General features: G+C 37.1%; 1 protein-coding gene and 1 non-coding gene across 2 annotated transcripts in view; both read left to right on the top strand.

Moving 5' to 3' along the window:
* The window catches only part of LOC146138725 (dynein axonemal heavy chain 5-like), an 82,847-nt gene that overhangs the window by 24,875 nt on the left and 34,146 nt on the right, over positions 1–23,826 (top strand). The window contains exons 26-52 of the mRNA XM_083394043.1: positions 80–185; positions 1,269–1,464; positions 2,324–2,471; positions 3,061–3,207; positions 3,714–3,859; positions 5,222–5,375; positions 5,950–6,113; positions 7,518–7,674; positions 8,343–8,555; positions 9,571–9,795; positions 10,468–10,640; positions 11,594–11,772; positions 12,319–12,467; positions 13,331–13,467; positions 13,930–14,026; positions 14,659–14,845; positions 15,232–15,441; positions 16,066–16,276; positions 17,277–17,490; positions 19,122–19,233; positions 19,587–19,730; positions 20,560–20,676; positions 21,197–21,330; positions 21,545–21,655; positions 22,193–22,315; positions 22,507–22,599; positions 23,360–23,524. Of these exons, the coding sequence (XP_083250169.1) occupies positions 80–185; positions 1,269–1,464; positions 2,324–2,471; positions 3,061–3,207; positions 3,714–3,859; positions 5,222–5,375; positions 5,950–6,113; positions 7,518–7,674; positions 8,343–8,555; positions 9,571–9,795; positions 10,468–10,640; positions 11,594–11,772; positions 12,319–12,467; positions 13,331–13,467; positions 13,930–14,026; positions 14,659–14,845; positions 15,232–15,441; positions 16,066–16,276; positions 17,277–17,490; positions 19,122–19,233; positions 19,587–19,730; positions 20,560–20,676; positions 21,197–21,330; positions 21,545–21,655; positions 22,193–22,315; positions 22,507–22,599; positions 23,360–23,524 (4,212 nt within the window). The remainder of the gene's footprint in view (positions 1–79; positions 186–1,268; positions 1,465–2,323; positions 2,472–3,060; positions 3,208–3,713; positions 3,860–5,221; positions 5,376–5,949; positions 6,114–7,517; positions 7,675–8,342; positions 8,556–9,570; positions 9,796–10,467; positions 10,641–11,593; positions 11,773–12,318; positions 12,468–13,330; positions 13,468–13,929; positions 14,027–14,658; positions 14,846–15,231; positions 15,442–16,065; positions 16,277–17,276; positions 17,491–19,121; positions 19,234–19,586; positions 19,731–20,559; positions 20,677–21,196; positions 21,331–21,544; positions 21,656–22,192; positions 22,316–22,506; positions 22,600–23,359; positions 23,525–23,826) is intronic.
* Trnaa-ggc (transfer RNA alanine (anticodon GGC)) lies at positions 4,586–4,660 on the top strand. Its single transcript has one exon. It is a non-coding gene; the product is annotated as a tRNA-Ala (tRNA).

Here is a 23,826-nt window from a genome sequence, read left to right as displayed (position 1 = left end):
AACTTATTTTCATACTATGCCTGGTAGCAACAGTATATTTATTTTCTTTTTTAATTCATTTTTTGTCTCGTCTTTCTAGGATGGGCCTATGGTGGAGGGGGTTCCCCCTACAGAGGCGAGCGACCGACTGATAATCTTCCAGAACAGGTTCGACACGATCTGGAGGAAGTACATCACTTACTCAGGTGAAAAGACACTCTTGCTACAATACTTTAACTGCAAAAATGAATTGCATTGTTGGATAATTGGATAATTTGATTTTAATACAAAAATGACGCTGCCGTTAATAAATCCGAGTAGATGACTGATTTAACTAAATTTACTTTTGAAAAGTTTTTCACTTCTTCAATACAAATTATTAATATTTTTTCTAATCTTTTTACCTTTATCCAATTTCCCTTTTTAAATTTTTAATATACTTGGAAATATAAATGAACTGCATCGCGAATGGCGTAATGGCTAAGACATGCCAGAAAATAGGTTTCCATAATTGTCTTCCCAACTTAATCTTTTTTATAATACTAATAAGGTTCGCTTCGAAAGCCATCCAATTTTTCATATAATATTTTTAGTGGTTGCAAAATGTCCTTTTTCGATGTTTTACCTGTAAGATTTTCCCAGTTTAAATTTCTTTGATGACAGGGGGCGGAAGCTTTTTGGCCTGCCAATGACTACCGTCAAAGATTGAGTAAATTTATGTTGAAGTGTTTTCAATTAATTTCAAAATGCAAACTGTGACGCGCATACCGCAACGACTAGAACATGTCGAAGAATTATTATAGATTATTTTATTATATTGTTGTCTTTCAAACTTAACATTTGGTTTAGGCTAATAAGGTCTTTCTGTTGAATTCGTCCAAATTTTTATTTATGGTTGGTGGTGATAAAATGGCAGTCCCTTATTATATTATCCTGTATGATTTTCCCAGTTTTCAAAAATCAAAAATTTCTTGGGAGACAGGCGACTAGGAGCTTTTTGACCAGCCAGTATCTCCCATCCAAGGCAGAATGAAATCGTGTTGAAGTGTTTTCAATTAATTTCAAAATGTAAACTGCAACGGTTAAAACATCGAAAATTTAGGCTCTTTTAAAAAATTGTTTTCTTCCAAACTTAACGGTTTGGTTTTATACTAACAAGGTTTTCTATGAATGCCGTCCAATTTTTCATATAATATTTTTAGTGGCGGTAAAATGACAGTTCCTTATTATATCTTTCCTTCAAAATTTTCCCAGTTTTTCAAAAAATCTAAAGTGTTCTTTGGTGGCAGGCGGCGAGGAGTTATTCGGCCTTCCAGTGACTCCCTACCCCGAGTTGCACGACATCAGACGCCAGCTAAACCTTCTGCAGAAGCTCTACGGCCTCTACAACAATGTGATCGAGACTGTGAACGGTTACTACGACATCCTCTGGTCCGAAATCAACATCGAGAAGATAAACGACGAACTGAGCGAGTTTCAGAACAGGTGCGGAGTAAATTGTTGCTGGATTCGTAACTTGTTGGTAAACGGCATTTCCGGGCGGCTATATATCCAATCTGTGCAATATGTGCTGTTTGTCAAATGGTTGCAGCTGTAACAAGCTAAAAGAGTCATTTTGTCGCCTTTCCAACACGCTGCGTGTGGTGTACCGTTGAAACACACCATCGTTTTGAAAATCATTTGTCTTTTAGTAGCCCACAATATTCATCAGTCATAAAGACATATTCATCAGTAATTAGTTTCACAATTTTATTTAAATTCTTGAATAGCCGATTAGTTATCGTTATTGTTTTTTTGTTAAGTAGTGGGAACGGTATTAGCGTTTGGGGTTGCTACGGGTAAGAAACGCTGGCCCTTAAGGCGAGGGCCGACGGCTGCCAAAGTCTCTTACACGTTCCTTGTCACACCTGACTTAAAGGAGCAAGCCGTTAAAAATACCTGTCCTTAGCTTCTTGAACTCTAGGCAAAGTCACTTCACTCAGTTGTTATTGCTTGTTTAGTATATTCACAAATCTCAGTACAAACGTTACCGTGACACGGTGGTTCAAGCCGTTAAATAACGCTGTATCTAGCTAGTAGAATACTATGAAGTAGAATCCGTGCGAAGGGCCAAAACCGCTTGTTCGAGTGTTGGTCACGCGACACTGGACCCCGGTCACGTGTATTATGACGTCATACTGGGTTAATTGGTGGGGTGATGCTTGATAAGGCAACAACGGTCTTAAAAGTGTTCCAAATGTTCCGGTAAACGAAGTATTACGGGTATGCCGTACCGGTAATAAAATGTTATTTTTTGACGTGAAACACAAAAAAGCAAAACTAAAACTGCTTTAAATATTTGTAGATGCCGTAAACTTCCAAAGGCGTTGCGCGAGTGGCAAGCTTACTTGGATCTAAAGAAAACGATCGACGACTTTAGTGAAACGTGTCCATTACTTGAACTCATGTCTAACAAGGCGATGAAGGAAAGGCATTGGGAGAGAATAGGAACCGTAAGTAAAAATTTAATGAGCTTTGTAGTATAGTTCCGTGTGTGATTTACGATATGTGTTTTTAAATACGTGTTACGAAGTGACTTAGAATGATTGTGCTGTTTATTCAATGTTTCAGAAAACAATGTTTTTGAAAAAAATGTTTGTCCTTTAAAAGAAATCTTCCTAATGTTAATTGACATGTTCTGTGTTTTTTTTTAAACAGTAAACCTTTATCGCAATAAGTGTAAACAGTGCCTATTTTGGAAAACGTTTATTTCTGTATAATGATTCGCAAAGCAAAAAATGTCAATTAGATCGACATCATCTTGATTAGGACTTTTCGATACGAGCTTGTGTCATCTTCAGTCATCTTCAGTTAAACGACCTTTTTGGATTTGCAATTAATTATCAAACCACATTACAGATCCTTTGGAAAAAGTGTACCCATTTATTTCTTCACTGTAGTCCCACTAAACTAAAGTTGTTTATCTTGCACACGGCACATCTGTTTTTTTCTATGCATCCTCTTAAGCGCACAGGACGCCTTTTCTACCAGTGACCATCATACCTTGCACTTGTAACATTATAAGTCTACATTCACTCTCAGGTTACGAAGCACGAGTTCGACGTTGAGAACGAAACCTTCACGCTCCGAGGAATAATGGAAGCTCCTCTTCTCGAGTTTAAGGAGGATATTGAGGACATCTGCATCGCAGCCGTCAAGGAGCGCGACATCGAAGCCAAGCTGAAGCTGGTAAGTTGAAAATAATGAACAGGGTGCGTTGCAATAGGTTTACTTTGGTTTCGGACGTTTTGCTTACCCCGCTAAATCCAGCATGTTAAGATCGAGACTCTTAACATTTCCTCTGAATTATGGTTGGTCGATTTTTTGTTAAGAACTTGTGTCAGAAAAATATTGTTGATACGGCTTTTCAAGATGTTCCAAAGTGTTTGTACTGTATAACGCATGAAGTGATATTTTCAAAACACTTGCAATTGATATTAATCAATATTGTATGACACAAACATAAAATACCTTTTCCTTGTTCCTCAACTTTTTTCGACTAGAAAATTCCATAGGAAACTTCCAAGTGTAATTACGCCCCAGTTTGCCCTTGCTATCAAATAAACAAACTCCTTTAAAACATTTTTTTGTTAAACAAATCAATTGGACTGTGTTCTTATGACCAATAGCTATATTTAATAAATAAATTCTTATACCAATTTATTAACGTTCAAGTAAACCTCTTGCTTTCTTAGGTGATAGCGGAGTGGGACAGTCACGAGTTTGTTTTCGCCACGTTTAAAAGCAGGGGAGAGCTTCTGCTGAGGGGAGACCACACAGGGGAGATAGTGGCGGCTATTGAGGACAGCTTGATGATCCTCAGCTCTCTAATGAGCAACAGGTGGGCACTTGAGATAAAACTCTGTTCGTTTTTTTCGGCTCGTATAAACGTCGTTTCACGTGCTTGACTAGAATGTAGGTATTAATATATTGATAAAACAGTGATATTATTTTTGTTGTTTATATTGGGATCTAAGCCTGTTCCAACACTTAACTGCTAGTTGTTGATCTTTTATCTATATCGTATGATCCAAACAGAACCACAAGGGGTATAAAAATGATCTAAAACATTTTTTTTTCAAGAAGAGCACAATACTATAGTTACGCAATATGCATCATAACACATGAAATCTTTTCAAATGAATAAAAAAAAAATAGAAATCTATTTAAATGAATAAAATAATAAATTAAGTTATTAAGCTTTTTATATATTATTATTATTTTTTTTTATATATTTTATATATATGGCGCACGGTTATACGGAGCGCAGAATGCACTCACCATTTCAACATAAACCAATAATTACTGCGCCTTAGGTTCGCTAGCCAAATAGCAACGCGTGCAAGGTTGCATGTTGCAAAGCAATAGAATCAGAGTGCGACAACAAAACACAGGGTACGAAATTAGTAAAAAGTTGGAACTCCTTATTAACGCACATATGTGTGAATGTTTCATTGAATAAATGATATGGTACTGTGGATCCCCTTCTATGAGGTTGCTTGTACTAACAGATTGAGCTAAACAGAAGCATTGGCGTATGGTTGTTTCTCGACTCGCTCCTCTCTGAGCCTGCATAGCTCAGTTGGTAGAGCGACGGTCCCGGCTTGACCGGAGGTCGTGAGTTCGAACCTCACTGCAGGCTAGTTGTTTTTCTAGTCTGCTCTGCTTGCATCATAGATCAACAGATTCGGTGAGTCTGCGATGGCTTTCGGTGTACTAATTATACGTAAGCCGTAATCGTTGGTTAAAAAGCAGCTTCGAAGGGCTAGATCTCAGTTATTAACACACATATGTGTGAATGTTTCATTGAATAAATGATATGGTACTGTGGGTCCCCTTCAATGAGGTTGCTTGTACTAACAGATTGAGCTAAACAGAAGCATTGGCGTATGGTTGTTTCTCGACTCGCTCCTCTCTGAGCCTGCATAGCTCAGTTGGTAGAGCGACGGTTCCGGCTTGACCGGAGGTCGTGAGTTCGAACCTCACAGCAGGCTAGTTGTTTTTCTAGTCTGCTCTGCTTGCATCATAGATCAACAGATTCGGTGAGTCTGCGATGGCTTTCGGTGTACTAATTATACGTAAGCCGTAGTCGTTGGTTGAAAAGCAGCTTTGAAGGGCTAGATCTCAGTTATTAACACACATATATGTGAATGTTTCATTGAATAAGTTGGAACTCCGTTACACATTTTTAACCTTTTCTCAGGTACAATACACCGTTCCGTCCTCGCATTCAGAAGTGGGTCCAGAACCTGACCAACACCACAGAGATCATTGAGAACTGGATGACTGTGCAGAACCTCTGGGTCTACTTGGAGGCAGTCTTTGTGGGGGGAGATATCGCTAAGCAACTGCCCAAGGTAGGCTTTTCTAAAGGAATTTGCCTTTCTTCGATTTTTAAGTTATTTAATATGCTTTTTTACTTTTAAAATGGTATTTGACTGTAAATGACACAGAATCGTTTTTTTTACCTGTATTAGATTTTGATTTTGAAGTATGTATATTTTGTTTTCCTATTTAGCCGGTTATATAAGAATTCGTGGTAAAATAGAATTTTGAACGGTTTCACTTAAGTATAACTTGTGTGTCGCTTTGAAACAAAAACTCACAAAAATGTCATTTGAATGAAAGGTTTATTTACTTGTCGTCGTACTTTTAAACTGCAAGTTAAAGCACGAGTAAGTTAATTAGGTTTGTAGAAATATGCAAAAGGGGAATACTCAACTATGGCGTTTACACGTACCTATAAATTACAAAAAAAATCCATCAAAAATCCTAATTAATCTTAGCGCAACTCATTCGCACATGACTATCTGCTAAAAATGCCGCTTTTAGTTGCATAATGGCGGCTACAACCATCCGAACTCTGCTTATTTTCAACTGAAACACTCTGCAGACAATTTTAAGAAACCTTGTCGCTTTTACGTTGTGTAGGAAGCGAAGCGATTCTCCGGCATCGACAAGTCCTGGGTTCGAATCATGACCCGCGCCCACGAGATGGTCAAGGTGGTCAACTGTTGTGTGGGTGACGAGACCCTCCAACAGCTGCTGCCCCATCTACTCGAACAGCTGGAACTCTGCCAGAAGTCACTCACCGGGTAAGAGTCTTCTCGAAGTTTCTGAAGTCTGCTGTATACAATAACGATTTCATATTAGCTATAATCCTTGTGAATGGTTAAATTGGTCTAATTCTAAATGGTATTCAGGTGGCATCAGGTGGATATATTAGACTTCATCATTCTTATCGCCTTTTACTTGCGCTTGTGCTTTTACTTCCTTGCATTTTACTTACTTTACTTACTTTGGCCTGATGAAGCACGGTTGTATTGAAATCTTGTCTAGAATCAATACAACTTGTCTTTATATAGTGCCACCTGATTACGCTAATATTAGCTAGTTTCTGTTCTAGTCATATTATTAAAAAAAATGAGTAGGCGACGTTTTGAAACGCAAACATTCCGGAGATTTTTACCTTTTGCATTGTTGGTGTACAAAGCGAAAATACCGTTATCTTAATTTGAGAAGGCCTTAAAAATACCGGTACAGGGCTTTTCAGTAGAACACAAAAAGAAGCGTTTTAAAGTTCAAAGTTTTCTCAAGTTATCCGGCCCCATGTGGCCACTCTTTAAATTGGGTTTTGGCAATAACACCCAAATAATAAGCAGAGTATAATCACCCGGAACGGGTTTGCTATTAAAAACCTGATGTTTTAAACTAGCACACACATATATGCATATATAATGCCTTCATATTACAACATGCCTGTTAAAAATTTCAACAATGGAAATTTATTGGAAAAAACTAAAAGAGAATCTACAAAGAATAACGGTTTAAGCCAAACTTAGTCAACAAATAATTTGAAACGACCAAACACGATAAAAAATCGAGCACTCTATAAGAAATGAAGCTATAAAAGCACGGTTTGCTTTCGAAAAGAACCCGACTAACTATCGCGGCATTTTCATTGCTTTTATTTTGATCCTCTTTAGATACCTGGTTAAGCTGATTGCTCACCTGCAATCCTGAAATTCCCCACATGTGGAAAATTACCCATAGGTTAAGAACCGCTGGTTTAGGGCAAAATTAGTCAGCAAAAAATTTAAAACAAAAACGATGAACGATAAAATCAAGCACTCTAAAGAATTGAAGCTATGTATCCATTCCACAAGTAAGGCACGGTTTGCTGTCGAAAAGAAACCGACTAACTATCGCGGCATTTTCATTGCTTGTATTTTATGATCCTCTTAAAATACCTGGAGAAAACATATATATATTAAACATTTCAACAATTAAGATTTATTGGAAAAAAATGAATAAGAATCTACAAAGAATAATGGGTACATCAAAATAAGTTTATGAAATAAGTTGAATAATTTAAGGCAATTATATCGAGCAAATAATGTAGCTGTCTAATTTCCACAAAGAAATCAAGGCTAACTTCCGAATAGAAACCGGTTAATTATCGCAGCATTCTCACTTCTTGCGATTTTGATCCTCTTCAGATACCTGGAGAAGAAGCGACTCCTCTTCCCCCGATTCTTCTTCGTGTCTGATCCCGCTCTTCTTGAGATCCTGGGACAAGCAAGTGACTCCCACACAATCCAAGCTCACCTCCTCAACGTATTCGACAACATCAAGACGGTCCGGTTCCACGACAAGGTACGTTCTTGCGTTTTAACTAGGGTTGTCCGATATTAGAAACAACGGACCGATACTCGATACCAAGTGGTAGTATCGGTTCTCGTCCGATACCAGGGTGGTATCGGTGCAGCTATGATTTGCGAATAATTCAAATGGTATTTTTTTTAAATTCGCCTAATATTTTAATATCCAAGTGTTGCGTTTGTTGTAAGTAAAAATCAACAAAGTTTGTACATAATGTACAATATACGTAGGCTTGACACTCATTACGTTTTTGCAAGTGGCCGTATTTGTCTTATTATAAATAGGGGAAATCAGGCATATTTCAAATAAATGTATAACGACAAATTCTATTGAAATCGTGACAAGCTTTCGCACAACCGTGCTTCATCAGGTCAAAGTAAGAATGAAAGCAATAAAATGCACGAAGTAGAAGCACAAGCGCGAGTAAAAGGCGATTAGAATGACGAAGTCTAAAATTTGCACCTTGACCTGAAGAATCACGGTTGTGCGAAAGCTTGTCGAGAATTCACTAGAATTTGTCTTTATATAGTGCCTACTGGTTACCTTCACTACGTTTAATTGTCTTGAAGCTTTACTTAAAGACGTCCCTATCCTCCACCATCAAAGACAAACTTAATAAAAAAAAAAATTTTAAACAATCAAATAAATTTTGCCTTCTTCAGATCTACGACCGTATCCTGGCAATCTCGTCCAAGGAAGGTGAAACTATCGACTTGGTCCAGCCGGTGTTGGCCGAAGGTAACGTGGAGATCTGGCTTCAGCATCTGCTCGACAAATCACGGCTCTCTGTGCACGGAATCATACGCACCGCCTTTATGGCTATCCAGGACCCGAGCTTCAATCTTATCGACTTCCTCAACACTTTCCCGGCGCAGGTTTGCAGTTTATACTTTTCACTAGGGCTGCACTTTTGACTAGGGCTGCGGAGTCCGTTAAAAATGAACCTGTTTGGACTCCGGCCAAAGAAAGGAACCCGTGTCCGACTCCCGAGTCCCTAGTCCGACTCTGGCCAAATGTTAGATTTCGTCGAGTCATGAGTCCGACTCTGACTCTACAGCCTGTAATTCACCCATTTACGTAACTAAAATAGGGTGAATATTTAACAATACATAGGGATGTCATACAGTTTATCCACCCAAAATAAATGGTTGGAAAATATCCAACCACATGCTATTCCGCCTTTTCAATTTACAATTTGTGGCCTTTACATTTTCGAAATTTGATACTGCGCATGCGCATGTCGGACTTTGGACTCGAAGTCTTGGCAGTTTTACGAAGCATTACTCGAGTCCCGAAAAACATTGCGCTCGGCGGAGTCGGTACTAACTTTGAAACAATAAAAACTCTATGTCAAGTTAACGAAAACAAATTTCTGGACTCTAAACTTCATTCGTCCCGTAATTTAAAGGCGTACGACCAAACGAGTAAGCGTTCTTTTCTTGGTTGTTTCAAGAAACCTTTCGCCCCGAATATAAGATACGTTGTTTTTCGCTGTAAAACTTAAATGTTTTATTAAAAGCTGCCGTTTCTAAATTTAGAATTTGTTTTGGTAACCTATTGCTAAAATATACGTTTTTCTATCTTATAGCGACTTTAATATCTGCATTATCATTTCCTTCGAGCCAATAACGTTATAATGATTACCTGAATCTTATATGTATTTGCGATGTCAGTTGTTCAGCCGGGTGTAATTAAATTCACGTTTTTGCTTTCGGTATACTATTAACTGAAAAGGGAATAAAACTAATACAGCCAGAACTACTTTATCGTTACACACGATTAAAGTTTAAATTTGCTCAGATCATAATATTGGGTTGCGCCACATCCTAAGGTGAAGTCTGAAAAAAAAACGCAAGATGCTAAATGGCCTTCAATATAATTTATCCACAGATCGGAGTGCTTGGCCTACAAATGCTGTGGACCCGCGACTCAACTGACGCCCTTTCCAACGCAAAGTACGACCGCAAGATCATGCAGAGCACCAACCAGTCCTTCCTCAACCTGCTCAACACACTGATCGGGATGACCACCAAGGACCTCAGCTCGGTGGAAAGGACGAAGTACGAGACCCTTATCACCATCCACGTCCATCAGAGAGACATCTTCGACGAACTGGTAAGATGCGGCCGGAGATTATTAAAAGACCGCTGGTCAGTTCATGACCAGTGGTATGTAAGTTTCGTAGGCAGAAGGTCAAATGGCAGGCTGCATTAGATGCCTACTGGCCAGTATGGTCAGCAAATGACGGTGTTGTAAATAAGTTATTTTAAAATGATTTAACTCCAAGTCAAGTCATTTGTAAAATAATGGAGTTCTAGTCCGCTGGTCAGTTTATGACTGGCGATAAGTATGTTGCGTAGACATAATGCCGTTATTTAGTATGGGTAATTCGGTTATAAGCAAATGGCAGGCTGCATTTGATGCCTACTGGTCAGTATGGTCAGCAAATGACAGTGTTGTAATCAAGTCATTTTGAATAATTAACAAGTCAATTGCCATTCAAGTCATATTTAGAGCAAGTCAATTTCAAGTCAAGTCCTTTAGGAACGTTATGCTATAAAAATTGGTAAAATCTTCCGGTTGTGAGCAATAACTAAACTACAAAACAAGAAAAGCGCAACATATAGCATGCAAACATTTTCATTTTTTCTACATATTCAAAATGACATTCCCCTTAAGTTTAAACAATTACACCAAGAGGCATGTGCATAAAATATTGTACGTGTTCCGTTTATGTTGATTTTGATTTTTGCCCTGCATACTGAACACGCTGTATTTCTCTCTTAGGTCAAATTGCACATCAAGAGCCCGTCCGACTTCGAGTGGCAGAAGCAATGCCGGTTTTACTTCGACGAGGATCGCGACAAGACACTCGCCTCCATCACTGACGTCAACTTCATCTACCAGAACGAGTTCCTTGGATGCACGGAGAGGCTCGTCATCACACCCCTTACTGACAGGTGAGACGACGTGGCAGAAAAGTCATTTTCCCAACAAAGACTTCAGGTCAAGTCGTTTAAAATTCTAATTAACAACTTTAGCCAAGGTTGCAATATAGATAATTCGATTTTCACAGCAAGATTGTTTTTATAGCTATGACACTGCCTTGTTGTCCTTATGTCCTTTACGGTCCACTAACTTAGTATGTTTTCCGGATCTAAAATGTGAAATAGTTTTAAAAAGTCTAATAAACTGAAATATATTCCCAAGGGCCAGTAGTTGCTTGTACGACCAACTGCAAAAACGGTATATTGGAACTAGACGACGTACAACGAATTATTAGAAATATGTTTAATTCTTTTCATTAACTATAGCCTTATTCAATTTGAAACTGAAACAAAAATTGGTGCTTTATTATTTTCCTCTAAAAAATGTTCTCATGTTTTAAACGGTATATCGAAATCAGTCTCCCATGTATGCAAGGCAAGAGGTAAAAAACGTCTAAAACAAGTCTCTAGCGAGATAGACTCGGTAAGATCATGACTGAAATATGTAACCTATTAAGGCAGAGTATCAGCCTTATAAAGGGAAATTATTTTGGGATGTAAATAGATAATTTAGGTCGGTTAGTAACAAATATTAGATTTGGAAATTATGTAGAATCGTAAACCAAAAATGTTAATTCGTTAACCTTATACTTCAGACTTTCTTGTCTCAGTCAAAATTAGTCAAAATCAGTCACTATAGGTTCTAAGTTTTACAGTAAATAGTCGTTTTTTTTGTTATTGCCGAAACGCTCACAAAACCTAAATTATCTGTTTATGAATATTAAAAACATTTTAAACTGTATTCGAGAAAGCTCAGAGACCATACTACCGACGAACAACCCACGCAAGGATAGCGTAAACCCAAATATATGTGACAACGACATTTACATGTTAAATAGCAGTACGTTAAATTTCTTTTTATACAGATGTTACATCACCCTGGCCCAGGCCTTGGGTATGAGCATGGGGGGAGCCCCGGCCGGGCCAGCTGGAACCGGAAAGACCGAGACTACAAAGGACATGGGCAAGGCCTTGGGCAAGTACGTGGTTGTTTTCAACTGCTCCGACCAAATGGACTTCAGGGGCCTGGGACGAATCTTTAAAGGTGCGCATTTTTGAAGGATGCTCGTTTTGTGCTTGAGTTATTTTATCGTCCGTTTAATTTGATCTTTTTCTGGTTTAATGTTACCAATACTGGTTATTGAAGCTAAATAGAAATAAATTTATGTAGAGACGACATAAAACTTTCAGCCCCTGTTTGGATTTTTTTGGCCATGCTAAATTTAAAATTGTTTTAAATAAATGAAGAAAAAAATTTATCACTTTTTTTGTTAAATACAACACACGTATACACACACGCGCGAAGTTCGACCAGACAGAAAAATATAGAATTTAATTTTGTCAGAATTTTGTTCATGGTGCTAAAGCAAATCGCTTTTAAAATCAAACTCAGAACAGTTGTGTCTTATGTAAACAAGAACTTACGTGATTTTGTATAACATCGAAAAGCCAAACAAAGTTATTTCGGTAAACCTTAGAAGAATCCTCATAACGACAATCCTATTGCCTTGGCAAGCTATTGCAGGCAAATTTAATCCTGTATAGTTTCGTGCTATTCCGTTTCATAATAACATTGCGCAATTTCGCCCAGGTCTTGCGCAATCGGGTTCGTGGGGCTGCTTCGACGAGTTCAACCGCATCGAGCTTCCAGTGCTATCGGTGGCAGCTCAACAGATCGCGGTTGTTCTTCAGGCCAAGAAGGAGAGGAAGAACAAGTTCATTTTCACAGACGGAGACGAGGTACTTGTACACTTGAACCACAATTGTTTAGTCGTCTATTTTACAGGGATATACACACAAGACACGGGGTGGCGGGGAGACGTGGACAACTAGATACTTCTATAGTTTTCTAATTCAAAATGCGACCAATTCTAATTCTAATCTAATTTGTGAATTGCTTGTGTGCTCAAATTCAATTGGGATTTTACCAAAACTGGGACTTTGTCCAACAGCATTTTTTCGAAAACAAAATGATCGAAATCTTCAATCAAATTTAGAAAAACCGAAATAATCTAGTTTTAATTTCCTATCTAACTTTTGAAAAGCCAATAAATCTAGTTGTCCCAATAATAAAAATAAATCTAGTTGTCCAAGTCGGAATGCGGGACAAAGCATTTTCCGACTTCAGATATCATTCACCGAAATTAAGAGCCATCCATTAACATTTAAGTTTTTGAATTTGTTTTTAAATTTATGGTAACCACGCATCTATGGAAGGACTTGTAAAAGTGGACGTTTTCCATTAACAACTTATTTTGTTGATCAAATTACTTTTCCGTGGTTAACTGGTTTGTACAAAAATAATAAGACGTCAGTTTTCTTTACAGTCGTAGAAAAGAAGGATGCAAAATGTTAGAGAAAGAAGCAAATATTCGTTGGAATTTTGTTTGTAGCTAAAGTCTTTAGTTACATAGGATAAAATATATATAGCTCGCCAAATTTTTAGTGTCTACAAAGCATCCACGAACAATGAGACTCAACATGCCTTTTTAGCGAAGTATATCTCTGACTTTGATTACGACAGAAAAGCCGAAAGAATATTGTATTTTATGTCATACTTTAAATATTTGAGTGTAGCCACCATTTAATTGATCCTTGTTTAGGTTCTGATGAATCCGGAGTTTGGAATCTTCCTTACAATGAACCCCGGATACGCCGGAAGGCAAGAACTTCCGGAAAACCTGAAGATTCACTTCCGGAACGTTGCCATGATGGTTCCCGATCGACAAATCATTATCAGGTTGAAAATAAACCATATTTTTCGCAAATGCGGTTGAATTTAAACGAAAACTTCTGTCCGCAGCTTCAGTTGGGTCTTGTCTTTTATCTGACACGAAATTTTATTTTGAAAATAAACTACATTTTTCGCAAATGCGGTTTAAGTTAAACAAAAAGTGCCTAATATTTTAACACTGAACTGCTTTACAATTAAGAACATGGCGTTTACTTGTTATAAAACTTAAAGTCAATGGATTTTGTCAATGTATCATGTGACTGGGTTTATGACTTAAGAACTCGGTAACCAAATCCTACACGAATTAAGTAGTACTTACAAAACAATTATTCAAATAGATCCATGTTGCGGCCTGGGTTAAATATCCTTTGAAGTATCTCAACAAAACTGAGAAGTTCAATGACACAGCTTAATTTTTAAAATATCAGTGTCTGTTTGCTTATCTCTTAAAACATTCGCCTTTTACAGAGTGAAGCTTGCTGCTGTGGGTTTCATCGACAACATCGTGCTCGCGAGAAAGTTCTACATCCTTTACACCTTGTGCGAGGAACAGCTCACTAAGCAGGTGACGGAACACGAATGTTGATGTCTTGTCCATAAACCCATCTTTAAACCCCCCTAATCTTACCTTAGCAGTTCTGTTGTGCTGTAGTTTTGCTTCAAGTTAACAGGCAAATCAAACTTGCTGTGGATTGGACAACAAGCGACACTTCTCCTTGAATCTTTTATCTGACAAGCTACTTTTAACTGTAACACTAGTGTTAAAATCGTTGTGACATTAATAATAAAAAGATTTCTACATTTTTAAACACTTTAACAACGGACTGAAAGTCATTGTATTCTGCATTTATTACACCAAAAAGTCCATAAACCGATTTTTAACCTAGCAAAAGTGTTAAAATCTTTGTGACGATAATAATAAATTCTACATACTAAATGGTTTCAATAAAATTTTACGTTATCACATGTAAATTAATCAGAAACCAGTTGACTTGGCGAAGTACGTTTTAGTTGAAGTAGCTAGTTTTATTGAAGTGATGTTATGACGTAACTCATAGGGTCGTATCTAAAAACCGATATGCTCTTAAACAAAACTTTCGTATCCGTCAGCCATATAAGCAATAAATGTTTAAATAGCAGAACTGTGTGTACTCCCATTGATGAAAACATGTTTAACGCAGCCTTTACCTCACCTAGGTGCATTACGACTTCGGATTGCGCAACATCCTCTCTGTGCTCCGGACACTAGGTGCCGCCAAGCGCGCCAATCCGGAGGACACTGAGAACATGACGGTGATGCGAGTCCTCCGAGACATGAACCTCTCCAAGCTGATCGATGAAGATGAACCGCTCTTCCTTTCACTGATCAGTGATCTCTTCCCGGGTAATAGGATGTTTTTTGTGAATTAGCATGAATATCACGACGTTTTTGAATGAGTATTACGACTTTCGTGAATGAGTATCACAACTTTTGTGGATAATTATCGCGAATTTTGTGAATAAGCATCAAAACTTTTATGAATGTGTCTCACGACTTTCATGAATGAAGGTATATCACGACTTTTGTGAAAAGTATGACGACTTTTGTGAATGAGGAACACGACTTTTATCAATAAGTATCAAAACTTTTTTTCTTAATATTTTCATAAATCGTTTATAGTTTTTTGTAGTTTATTCCTGGTTGATGTTACATTTAACCAGGTTTACTGGTTTTATCTAAACCTTTTAATTTCAACAACATACGCCAATTATATTTCTCAACGTCGTCAGGCATCAATCTCGACAAGGGTGGTTACCCCGAGTTAGAAGCGGCCATCAAGAAGCGAGTAGACGAAGCTGGACTCGTCCATCATCCACCATGGGTCCTCAAGGTCATCCAGCTCTTCGAGACGCAGAGAGTCCGACATGGAATGATGGCGCTTGGACCCAGCGGTGGAGGAAAGACTTGCTGCATCCACGTCCTAATGAAGGCCATGACCGGTTGGTATATTGTATGTTAAAGGGTGCTGACTTACAGTCTCTGTGCCTATATGTCACAACCTACCTCATAAAATTCGTTTTATTGTGTAGTTAACGAGAAGCTAGTTTACTCTTGTAAAACTGCATTGCATCGGAGTGTCTAGTCTAGTGAATGTACCAACGAAAGTGGTACAGGCAAAGGCCACAGTGTAACTAGAAAACATTTTTTGCCCATCTGTTCAACTTCATAGGTTGAACTGATTTGCTTTCCTAACAGTAAAGTATGGCTTATTAAATTAAGAAACTCTAGTGAAGAAATATTTTGAAGAAACACTGAATTTATAAAAAAATATACAAATTTCTCAAAAACCTAATTTTCTCAGATACCTGTACAAAATTGTCATATCTAGTACAAATTGTCATATATATATACCTAAATCTTTTATAATTTACAATCTTTAAAAAAAGTTATCAAAACAATTTTTCAACACACTGTACTGGTTGGGAGAGACAGGCCGATAATCACACTGGATGAATTCAAAATCCCCTAAAATCCAACTACCGTAGCAATTTTCTATAAAATACCTGCAGTTCACAGACGAACTATTAAAAAGGTGTTTTAATTACAAACACACTTGCCTACAGACTGTGGCCAGCCGCATCGTGAAATGCGAATGAACCCGAAAGCCATCACGGCGCCGCAGATGTTCGGTCGTCTCGACGTGGCAACCAACGATTGGACGGACGGCATCTTCTCGACCTTGTGGCGACGTACCTTGAGGTCAAAGAAGGGCGAGCACGTGTGGCTGGTGCTGGACGGACCGGTCGACACCATCTGGATTGAGAACTTGAACAGGTGGGGTTGAGTTTGGGCTGAGTGGTGTCTTAAGCAGGGGTGGGCAATTTTTTTGACAAGGGCCGAATGAGAAACAGAAAAGACATTGGAGGGACGGGTCAAAAAATGGATATGAAATACATATCATGTAAAGTGATCTAAGGCTGTTCATAAAAACAGATAAAACACCATCTGAATCGAGAACTTAAACAGGTGGGATTTTGTTTCTAAAGCGGGTTTTTATTAATCTGGTTTCAATTACCTCCTTTTTTAAATGGTGAACGTTATACAATTCGTTAATAAAGCAACATTTTTAAAAAAATATTCAAAATATCAGCTTTAAAGCGACCAAACAAATCGTCTCATATAGCATTGCAAAAGAGAACCCAACGTCGAATGGCAATATTTTTTTGACAAGAGACCGAATGAGAAATTGAAAATGACTTGAAGATCCGGGGCAAAAACGGGATCTGAAATACTTATCATGTAAAGTGTGATTCCTTTTTAAGAAAGCTGGAAATATACTTGATTTGACAGCTGGTAAACGTAGGAATGGATGAGAATGCCTTCCAAGCGTAATTATTTAATAAAATATTCCAAATTCTAAAAGAAAAACGTAAAACCTTATTTTTGCTTTTTTGCCTTGCTGTTGGCACTATTTCAACGACCATATAAGATATTCTAAATAAACCGATTCCTGCATTTTATATACTATTAGGTAAACTATGCACGAATCTGTAATGTACCTTGATAATTATAATCCATCTCAAAACCAAAAAAATTGAGTAAATCGATATCATCTTGATAAAGACGATTCTTATTGCACTTGTATTATCATTAGTTAATGACATTAAGACATGTAACTAAAATTGTAACGGCGGAATAGCATATTTTTCCATGTATTCTCTTATAGAGATGGTAAATACATAACAACTTTTAGTTGGTGGCGCACCGGACGCAAAAGCAAATCTTTCCAATCAAAAATAAACCATTAAAAGTTTCATTGTTTTTTTTGTCGCAGTGTTCTCGACGACAACAAGACTCTGACTTTGGCGAACGGGGATCGAATCCCGATGGCGCCCAACTGCAAGATCATCTTCGAACCTCACAACATCGATAACGCCTCGCCTGCCACCGTATCAAGGAACGGAATGGTGTTCATGAGCTCCTCTGTGCTCGATTGGTCGCCCATTTTGAAGGCGTGGCTCAAGACTAGAACCGACATGGAGGCTGCTGTAAGTGGATGGGGAATTATTGTTAGGCATAAAGCAGCTAACTGTTCAAGGCGTAAAAACAGTGTTTAACCTACTAAGCGTATAAGACTATAACAGCAAAGCATAATCGTAAGAGTATAACAGCAAAGCGACCCAAATACTAAGCGTAAGACTAGGGATGTCCGATACTTTATATTTTATTCCGATACCGATAACCGATATTTCGGATAAAAACTATCGCGATCCGATCCGATAACAAATGACGTCATTGCTATGCTCTAATAAGCAAAATAGGTGAAATCGAAAAATTCAAGAGCTATTTCCACAGGTTATATGGTCAAAATTTGTATATATGGTAATTTGGTATCGGATCGGCACCGATAACACCCTAGTATCGGACCAGTATCAATACTACCAGTTGGCATCGGTTATCGTCTTCGATCCGATACTATCGGTCATCCCGAGGCAATAGTATAACAGCAAAGATACCCAAACTAAGCGTAAGAGTATAACACTAACGCACATAGGGCATTGGCGTTATAAGTTCGAATTTCATTAATATTATCCGTGTCTTTATATTGCTTCCACGAATTTAAATTCCACGAAAAAACGGCAGCAATCTTGCTCAAAACCAATCTCAACGAATTCACCCATGTGAACTATTGCAGTTGGCGATCCAACCCAATCAAGCGGCCACTCAATTTTAGGTCGCAATCCATAGGTTGAGAAACACTGGCTTAAAACATGTCACTCTTATTGACATCTATTGATAAACGTCAGAAAACGAAGCGAAATAACAAAATCGGGTAAAATATGACTTCAACAATTAAGAACTGTTGTTCTATAAATAGAGCAGTGGTCTTAACTTACGGTTTGGAGTTTCATATCACAAAGCATGATTATTATTATGACTTGTTGTTGCATTAAGGCACCCTACATAATTAAAAAAAGTTTTTAGGTATTGACAAATAAAGTATCATACAACATTATTGTAGCATATGTATAAAGTCTAAATCAACAAAAAAATAAAAATAAACAAATGTCTAAATCGAAAAAGTAAAAAAAAATGTTGATGTCTTTCAAATCGAAAAGGTTTAAAAAATATGTTAAAGTTTCTCTAAATGAAAAAGTTTAAAATGTGTTGTATTTTTTTGGTAACCTATTATCTTTTGATGTAATTGTCAATATATTTCGCATAACAGGCCTATATTAGGTGTCTGGATTGTAAACTTATCTTCAAGCAACCACCAATGGGGAGAAGAATCTTGTTGCACACAAGTGCACAGAGTTATATAATTTAACAACAAGTAACTTATTATTATTAACATGAAGCATCCTTAATTCGAATGAATGCATATAGTTAATGATGAGCTAAAAGAAATATAAGTAGGAACATACAACAAAGGCTAACACCTGATAACACAACTACAGCACTGACAGAAATGGCAAGCATGCTGGCACAATGCCACATGTACAAAATCACTCATGTATATAAAATTAGTCATGCATATAAAATTAGTCATGCATAAGTTTCAGTCAAGCATGAAATAAAAGTAAATGACACATAAAATACAATTAAGGGAAATTACAGTTAACATGGATGACTCCTCTATTTCGAAAAACTCATGCAACTTATATTTCCAATTATTCAGGTGATTCTCGGTCTGTTCGAGCAAAGCTTTTCCGAAGTCTATCGTTATGCGACGCAAAACCTCATCTTCAAGATGGAAGTTTTGGAGGCATTTGTCATACGGCAGTGCATCGGTAAAACGACCTAATTTTGTTAAATGGGACATACTTTTTTTAGAGTCTGAGGGGCAGTTAAATTATTCTCAATTTAATGGACTGAATGTTAACACTTTCGTAAAAATACCAATAATGGCCATTTTGAAAAAGCTCCTGAAGAAGAAACTAACTTCTTAAGCACAACAATTTGGCTAACATTCTAAACACGTAGTAAGGATATCCAAGCTCATACAAATGTATGAATAATAATATAATAATATATGAAATATTTTGAAAAATGAATCAGCTGTATTTAGACAACTTGGACTTTTAGTCGTGCTGTAAGAAAGTAATCATTTGTTCCTGTCTACTTCTTAATCCTTATCTTCCAGTGCTTCTCGACGGACTGATCTCGCACGACAAGCGGGATGCCAACAAGGATCACCTTGGGAAGATCTACGTCTTCACACTGATGTGGAGCATCGGAGCGCTTCTGGAGCTGGAGGACAGGAGTAAACTGCAGGACTTCATGATCGGTAAGATAAGAAGATTTATCGCCTTTTGTTGGCTATTCGTGATGCTTTCATATCGGTGGGATGAGAAGAATTAGCTTGAGTCGATATTTTTAGCGTATGATCATGGCATTAAAATTCCATTAAACAACTCGCATTAAACTTACTGAACAAGACTTCATGATCGGTGAGATTAGAAGATGATAAAATGATGGTCTCGTTTGAAGGAGAAGCTTGGACTTTTTAGCGGATATTTACAGAAATATTGAACTAGTGATAAATTTATGTGGAATTAGTCGTGCAAAAAATTTTGGAAAATTGCTCGTCGAGAAATAAGTTTACAAAAAGCGCATCAAAAATGCTGAACAGTGCTTAAGGTGGGAATTTTTTGTTTGTTGGATTTGGAAGCGAAAATATAGGATCTCTCATTACTTGTCAGAAGCTGAGTATTACTCTTGGGGAAATGATATTACGCCACTTACTATATTTTATCCACTTTTTTACCTATTGCCAATGTTAAGTTTTAAATCTTAAGTAGGATTTTAGTGTCTTGCAGTTTATTTTAACGAGGCTTAATTTGAAAACCGAAAAATCAAACAAGGAAAAAAATTAGTTGCAGTGTTTACCAATAACAAATATATGTGTTATAGTGTTAAACAACTTCTACTAATATATAAGCTATTGCTGCCAGGCATAATATCAAGTTTGTAGAGCTCTTCTGGCAAATGTAATTTTAAAATTACATTTGCCAGAAGAGCTCTACAAACTTGAACTTCTACTAATGATTCCGCAATCCACATCCATACATACTGTCGTTAACTTATAGTTCATATTACTTTGTTATAAACTTTAGGCACGGAAGGACTTGATCTTGACTTGCCAGCGACCGCGCAGGATTCGGACGAGACCATATTTGATTACGTGGTTGATGACGATGGAAAGTGGGTCCATTGGTCTTCCAAAGTGACAGGTTGGTGTTTGGTACTTATATCGTTCAAAAACATCCAACAAAACAGCCCAATGTGTTTATAAAGTGTGCGTCGTTAGGAGTTAACTAATCTAAATTCGTTGGGCGAGGTTCCTATCGCGGTAAAACAATTTTTGAAGAGCATATGTTAACATATTTATTTTGTAACAATAGCGAACAAGCGGAAGCTCCGTTAGTTTTATTCTTTTCCTTAAAATGTCATTTTTTCCTTTAAATCAACTGGTGCGCAACGCATTTAAGTTAACATCATATGTACCCACAGCATTGTAATATATTGCTAATTATAGTACTTATTTTAAAAGGCTTTAAAGTGTTTATTACAAGCTAAATTTACAACATATGGGTGCTACAACTATTACAAAGGGATATATAAATTCAACTGCTTATTTTGCATAGTTCCCACGTTAAATACTTTTGAAAACACCACGTGAAGGTCAAAAATAACTAAAGTAGTTTTGATCCAGCTTTAATCAGTTCAAAATTGGTTTTAAATTTCGTGTAGAGTACATCTACCCTCCCGACTCGACTCCCGAATACGGTTCGATTCTTGTTCCTAATGTGGATAATGTGAGAACTGACTTCCTCATAAACACTTGCGCCAAACAAGGCAAGGGAGTTCTGCTCATCGGAGAACAGGTGAGTGCTTTAAAAAAGAGTGGGTTAGGTGTGTGGGGAGGGGTCTTTTGGCCGAAATGTAGAAATAATTTAAAAAAATGCTCACGACAGGTTTATTAAATGTGTATATCGATTTAAAACACTATAACGCGATTCTTCTACTTGTTACCACGCTATACACTTTTCCTTTGGATCCAATAGCAGGTTATGAATAGTGTTGTATTGTGGCTTACAGGGAACCGCCAAGACTGTGATAGTAAAGGGCTACATGTCGAACTACAATCCTGAGGAACATCTCTCCAAGAACATGAACTTCTCCAGTGCAACAACTCCCATGATGTTCCAGGTAAAAACATGACGATTTAGGGAACGAAACTATCCACATGGTTTCCAAAAAAGTCACAACTTCACAACAATGGTAGTAGCCGAATTGAATACAAGGATAACTAAGAGGGGAGCACAATACTTACTTAAATTCATCTTTTTCGTTTACTTTAGTAAATTAATAATCGGATTCGGATTAAACCCTAATAAACTGTTTTAACAAAAAAATTTTGCACCAAAATAGAAAAAAAAAGAAAATGCGAATAATCCAAACCCCAAACACAACAGAATAGTCTAGCAAAGCTACCAATTTCTGAATTGCTAACTTTGCTGAGTATTCTGCTGTTACTGATCAGGAATTAAGGTCGACATTTATCTTACAAGAGTCAAGGTGATTTCCAATATCACCTATTTAGTGAAACGTTGAATCTAAACCCCTACAGCAAGTTTATTACGTTCGCAACTACGTCGCAACAATGTCACTTTTAGATACGTTTTTATAGTCAGTGTCCTTTAAAGGCAATATAGCTTGTAGCTAACTGTTCTTCTCGAATGTCAGAGAACAATTGAGAGCTACCTGGAGAAGAGGATGGGGAGCACTTACGGTCCTCCGGCTGGCAAGAAGATGACTGTGTTCGTGGATGACATCAACATGCCGGTCATCAACGAGTGGGGTGACCAGGTAATGATGCATTTAGAGTACGATTATCATGTTTTTTTTGCTATGAATTCACTTCTCGTTGGTACAAGTGTACTGATTTTGTAAATAGAATTTGAACCATGGCGCGAAAACCTATTTTTTCATATGTATACTGCTATATTTAAATATTGTATTTTTCCGTGACTTTTTAACGAATGTTGTATCATTGTCAGATCACAAACGAGATAGTTCGTCAGCTGCTGGAAACCGGTGGGTTCTACAACTTGGACAAACCGGGAGATTTTACAAACGTCGTTGACATGCAGGTAAATATAATTTATGTTTCTCATTTTACCCACCGGTTATAAACCTTTAATATACCAAAAATGGTGGACAAACGTATTGGGCCTAGCAACAATAACGTAAACCATGTGTTAAGTATTACTAAATAAAATTGCAAAATCGAAGATAAAAAATAAATGCACTTTAATTTATTGATCCAGTGCTGTTCAAGGTACTTAGAGACACATTTCTTTATTTGGTGTCAAAAAGATGTGTTGTAAACACGTTTTTGAAAATGACTTAAGTCACAGTCAAGTCATAACTAGAGCAAGTCAATTTCAAGTGAAGTCCTTTATGAGCAGTAACTTAACTAAATAATCCCACAAAACGCAACATATAACAAGAAAATTATTTTATGTACAAAATTAAGGCAAATAACCCAATTTTAATAATGAACAAAGCTAAATGAAAACACTTCATTTTAACCCAGTTCATTGTCCATAAGACTTATGTCAAGTCAAATGATTTCTTCAAAATACTCAAGTCAAGTCAGGTCATTTTGTTCGAAAGACTTAAGTCAATTAAGAAATTCAATAAAAATGACTTAAGTGGACTTAGGTCAAGTAATTACAATACTGTCAAAAGGCATACCACTAAGTATAGTGAACAACTCCCAAAATAATATAAATAGAGCTCATTATGTGAACTTGGACGACAATTTCAGACGGTGTCAAATAAATTAACTCACTCCTTTTATGCAACGAAATCCATTCAATACAATTAAAGTAATCCACTTTTTTAAAGTTTATCGCCGCCATGATCCATCCGGGCGGCGGGCGCAACGACATCCCACAGCGTCTCAAGCGTCAGTTCGCAATGTTCAACTGCACACTTCCCTCCAACTCGTCGATTGACAAAATCTTCGGCGTCATCGGATGCGGACATTTCTGCGCCCAACGTGGGTACAACGTAAGTTGTCTTTTTTAGTATATTGGTATATAAGTAACATTAATTAAAGGGGGAATAAGGAATTACATTTGGTCTTGTTATGAATTACGCTGATGTTCTAATGATGAACAGGAAAGGGTGTAATTGAGTTTTCGCCTTATTTCAGCATGGGTTTTTATTTTTTTAGGCGTGATGTCGATGGTTATTTTAAAAATTTAAAATATATATATATTTAAAATAAAGTAAAAAAAAGGTAAAATATTTAAAAAAAAAAAATTAATAAAAAGGCTATTTAAAAAAAAAAGCTTGCTACAATATTAAAT

Source organism: Ascidiella aspersa, chromosome 7 (genome assembly GCF_963924565.1).
Source record: "Ascidiella aspersa chromosome 7, kaAscAspe10.2, whole genome shotgun sequence".
Classification (NCBI taxonomy): Eukaryota; Metazoa; Chordata; class Ascidiacea; order Phlebobranchia; family Ascidiidae; genus Ascidiella; species Ascidiella aspersa.
Note: the sequence above shows the minus strand (reverse complement) of the source record. Positions and strands in the feature narration are given on the sequence as shown.